At 35.7% G+C, this 5598-nt stretch overlaps 1 protein-coding gene across 1 annotated transcript; it reads left to right on the plus strand.

Annotated features, from left to right (window-relative positions):
* The first annotated feature begins 2533 nt into the window (after positions 1-2533).
* Positions 2534-5598, plus strand: LOC117316245 (galactose-3-O-sulfotransferase 2-like). The gene is made up of 2 exons (XM_033870784.1): positions 2534-2580; positions 4428-5598. Exons 1-2 carry the CDS (start codon positions 2534-2536, stop codon positions 5596-5598), a joined length of 1218 nt encoding a protein of 405 aa, XP_033726675.1.

Below are 5598 nucleotides of genomic sequence, written 5' to 3' on the forward strand. Positions count from 1 at the left end.
ATATTCAATTTCTTCCATTCAAGGTCAAATTAGCTGTGTTTTATCAGCTGTTTTTGTGTTACTACAGCACGCGTGTGCAGCTGATTTTTATGTGCAGGGGTTGGATTTGGGTCAGTGTGGCGATGTTTGTAAATCTGTATAGGCCTACTCCCTAAGACACCTTCACTTTCTGCAGACATACATATATTTATATATTGCATTGATTGTTGTCGTCTGAAACAACTAACTAGGACGCTGCCGAATCTGAAGGTTGTGTTAATAAAAAAAATAAAGAAATTCAAGTTTATTATGTTATCTGCTAACTCCCTTTACACTTAAATGTATGCACTCTTTATCTTTTATTTTAGTCTTCGTTATTTTTTGGTGATATCTTTTAAGGGTCATCTCGATAACATAGCAAAAGTTGTTTCTACAGGCCTATAAACATTACTCAATTTAACGGAAGTAACTTGATCGACTCTTATTAGTACATGTATATGCCATGGCTTTACTCGCTGATGACATAAATGTAACTCATTACACTATTTATGTCGGCAAAACATGTGAAATATTAGGAAACAACTGATCAAGTGACATCTGTTAAATTGTACCAGAGTAGTGGTTGGATTTACTGTCAAAGTAGTTGGCAATTAAAGCCACATACTCCCAAAATAACCTAAAATTCTAGTTGCACACATGTATTAATGGCAATCCAAGATGCTTGACCAATGGCCTGGACGCTTGACCGGGGGAGTCCTTGATACATCAATGTATAAAAATAACTCGCCGCATTTATATTTATAGCGAGATTTGTCACGGAGCTGAGAACGAGGCTATAACAACGTGCACTGCACATAAACTACACATGGCCGTTGTTTACATATCGAGCATGCGTGAACTTTATCTAATGATGCTTTAATTTTAACATATTAACAGAATATTTAACATTTATTATAATATAGTTTACATTTAAATACTTAATTTTTAAATGTAGCAATATGTATACAACAAAACATCGATCACATTTTAGATTGGTGAAGTTGACAATGTTCAAAAGCTAACCAGCAATCCAATAGACGTCCGACAAAATCGGAATTCGAGTCTATTCCCTTTTCTTCTCTCGCTACGTTCCAACGAATCGTTTCCTCTCCTAAGGAAATACTTTGGTTTTGCAGATTCCACTCACTTTTGCGTCTTTTTTTGGCAGAATCTGTCTGCGTTTTCGCAGGTCCGCGCTTTCGGCATTCCGCCATTTTGTATGGACAGTAAAACCCACCGTTGCATTGTGGGACTAATTTTCAGAGAAACTTGGTCCGGCAGCCAGTTATTATTTTTGGGAATTTCCCGTATACTTTTATAAATACACATTTTCTTTCAGTTTCTGATTCACGATTATCTGTAAGGTATGTATCAAGTCCGAAAACTCTAAAAAGCTCAAAATGTAAATTGTTACAGCAAAAATACATGTAATCATGTTTGGTTGTAGATGATGATAATACTAATAACACCATACCATAATCCTCTCTGTACTTCGAAGGATTTTTTAATAATATATCAATAAAGTACATTTGCTGTCAATAATCGGGTCCTTTCTACAGCTGGCAAGCTGGACCGATAATTCCTTAACTGCCTGACCACATTGGTTTTCTGTGGTTTCCTTCCACAGTAAGACCTATCGCGCTTTAATCCGGGCAAACATGAGAGATTCATTTAAGTTTTTTTTTTCTTTTTAAATTTCAAATTCTTATGATTGTCACTACAAAAAAAATGTAAATATGACTGCAAATACAGAATGTCCAAATTATATACCACCATTCGTTCCCACTGAGTACGAATTAAGTAATTATTCATTGATAAATCCCACTAATTACATAGTTTTAAACCTTCGTGTCATTCTCTATCACGGTTCTACCGATCTCGGTAAATGCTTATTTTCCTTCTCCGTGTTCATGCCAGTTTGTTGTTGTTGTTGTTGTTGTTGTTGTTGTTGTTGTTGTTGTTGTTGTTGTTGATTTCACTCATCCAAGCGTGCAGACCACTCGGCTTTAGTTCTGTCAGCCTCTTTAATTTAGGTATAAGTTAATATAACCGTTTCCCCATTGTTTTAAACTAAAATGACCCTGACTGTTCACGGGGCGATGAATACAGCAAACATATGCTTCTTTCGCTCAAGAGTGAAAAATGTGAGACCCGGCCGGTTTCGATTCCTGTTGGGTAACTTGACAGGAATGTGTTTTCCATGTTCTAAAAACTACGTAACTGCCCCGATGGGCCCATGTTCATTAAACAACAAAAGCTTTTAAAAGGTTTAATATATCCTAAGGTGATCGATGTTCTTTTCGTTAAAACAAATTGTCGACCATGATAGGCTCTTGTATGAAAGTGAGCCTACGAATAATCGTGCTCATGGCTATGTATATAGCAAGCTATCTTTACACTGTATATTCATTTAATGCTGTATGTAGAATATTGTTAAAAAGATAGTTTTTCTTCGCACTCAGCAGGAACCTAAAAACAAACATTATTTTCGACAACAATTTTGAAATTGTTCGTCATGGTTATTGTCCGGTCTATAGCAAAGTACATCAAAATAATTCCGAGGTAAGTCAGTTTTAATTTTTTTTTCTGATCAGTAACTATTTCTTGATAAGTTGCTTCATCAAAAGTTAAGGGTGTGGTGGGAAATCTAATTCATACGAAGAATGGAGATACGGTCCTTCATATGTGAACAAAGATTTTATTGTTTCAAATATAAATACAAAATATTCCTAATTATGACATATACGGGGTAAATATCATATCGGTTCGTCCTACTTCCTCACTTTATGTCGCTAGGATCACTGACGAGTCATAAAACAGCTTGTTATTTGGTGCAGTTATATATTCGTATATCGGAATATTCTGTGGCTGTGTGAAGTTAGCTCAACATACGACATACGACATTCAACATTCAAAAAATTCATATCTTGTGTTTTTACTAAGCAACGAGGGAACTTTTGAATGTTCAGCGGCTCGACATACAACATTTAAATTTTGAATGTTCAGCGGCTCAACATTCGACATACGACATTCAACATGCAAAACATTCATATCTTGTGGTTTTACTAGCCAACGAGGGAACTTTTGAATGTTCCGCGGCTCGACATACGACATACAACATTCAAATTTGAATGTTCAGCCGCTGAATGCTGAAAATTTATTTCACCAGCAGTTTTACATTATAACCACCAGAATTAAAACTATGCCGTTTATCTTATTTATAGATATTTCTTGTTTTACTCTATGTGTATATTTTCTAAAATGAAAAAAAAAAACACTTTAGAATCCCCTTTTAGGACCTCATTGTATAGTTTGACAATATGGATACTGGTGTTAAAAGGACTGAAATGTTGTACCAGCTACGTGTTCTACCCCGAGGTCGGAAATATAATCAAAGTTAATGTGGTTCAAACGCGTACCACCTTCATTATCATCAGGACAAGCCCGCGGACTCGAGCTTATGATGGAAGATAACGCCACTGTTAGATAAAGTAAAGCCATGAAAGACATTCATTATCTAAAGAATGACGTTTGTTTCGATTCTTTATTCAGGTTTGGTGCGAGACACATGCGTATAGTGAATGTTTGTGTGTTTAATGAGACTATGTTTGTGTTGTCTCCTTGTGATAGTACGGACTCTGTTTGTTCCTCAAGAAAAAGGTACTTAATGCTATGCATTTTCTAATTACTTGTTTTCTTGAGTGGTAAGTAATTGTGGGGGATAACACGGAACCATAAGAGCATATACTGGTAGATTATCTAAAGAGCATTTATTCGAGAAATAGGTATGTAGAATAAAACAGTTATTTGATAAAAAAAAACTAAATCTGAGCTCTTCCCGAATAATCCATGTGCTGCGTTCACTTTAAATCTATCTAGTACTGGGTAAAAAAAAATGGCAAATTTGAAAACTCGGTCATCGCCATCTTGTGGATAAAACAAAAAGACTAGTCTTTTATATCTCAAAGTCGCCATACCGATAAATTGACTGGCTTTGAGCTCGGTTGTCGCTCCTCTATGATTTCAAAAAAAAATTACCAGCTTAGCAATTTGTCTATTTTGGTTTTTTTCATAACACCATTCAAATAGCCTACTGTATGTCTTCGATTTTGCCATATTCCAATAGTAGAGGGAACGAAAATGAACGTAACCCAGGAGTATTGAGGATAATCTTCCCTAAACATTCTGTTCATTGAACAATTTTACAGGGGCCCCAATTACTGCATACATTTGTATACTCTTATAGAAGAAATGGAGCAGCGATTCCTTATCTTCAAGCTGTGCGTTTTATTGTTGGCATTGTGTTTGAAAGCCAATGTCATATATAATTATGGAATAGCATATTTTTTTCATAATTAAAACATTCTATGTAAGACATTTACATGAAACATATTCAAAATATTTTACAGGTTTGTGTTCCTGGTATGCTGTAGTTTGTTGATACTCTTCGGTGTACGACTATACAACGGTTCTGCTGCTATTGTTGGTAGTCAAACCAGCAGTAAAAGGGTCTTTGGAAAGGAAAATGCCTCCAGTCAGACTCCACACAAACATAGTCCTGTTCGTCATGTTGCATTTTTAAAGGTAGACAAAGCCGGCAGTACATCAGTTGGGAATATATTTCTACGTTATGGGGAGGAAATGAATCTTACCTTTGTCTTGCCAAGAAATCACACGATGGGTGGTTACTTATTCACCTCCAAGTATTTCTTCCCGCCACCAAACGATACAAAGTATGATATCTCTTGTGCGCATGCGAAATACAACAGAACAAAGTATGAATCATTTCTTCCTTCCGACACCAAATATATTGGAATCATGAGAGAACCATTTAGCCATTTTCAATCTTGCGTCAGATTTTATCGTCCAAAAAGAGTTTTAGATATTACGGGAAAAAATCCAGTTTTGAATTTTTTGTCTCTTAGTAAAGATTTTAGGAATAAAACGGACCGCGTTGAAATCATATGCAATCCGACCGCAAGATATCTTGGTTTTCCAAACGGAATATTCAATAAGAAACGGGATCAAGGTCAGATCAATAATTATATTCGACAACTTGAAAAGGATATTAATTTTATGCTTATATTAGAATATCTAGACGAATCTATTGTGTTGATGCGCCGGATCTTAAAATGGGATCTCCGACATGTATTGTACGGCAAACAAGTTGTTAACAACGTGGAAGATCCTCGATTGAAATTTGGATATGAAGAGGCAATGCTTCATAAAAGCTGTGCACATTTAGATTATCGACTGTATAACCTTTTCCTGGACAAATTCAAAGAAAGTGTGAAAAATCAGCCATCCGATTTTCGTGACGAGGTGGCATACTTCAGAACAGCTCGAATAAAGTACAATAACTTTTGTTTATCATTGCTATCTGATGTCAAGATCAACTCGTCCATTTCATTTGACGGCAGTCCATGGAATAAACCATTCGTTGTCACAAGGGAAAATTGTAGGAAAATGTATATGGGATTTGCAGAATTTTCTCGATACATTGCTACAGAAACAGAATTCAAGTCAGGCCTATCTATACTGATTCAACCTTACTACAAGAATCTTTTTCCTTATTGCTAA

Source organism: Pecten maximus, chromosome 18 (genome assembly GCF_902652985.1).
Source record: "Pecten maximus chromosome 18, xPecMax1.1, whole genome shotgun sequence".
NCBI lineage: Eukaryota > Metazoa > Mollusca > Bivalvia > Pectinida > Pectinidae > Pecten > Pecten maximus.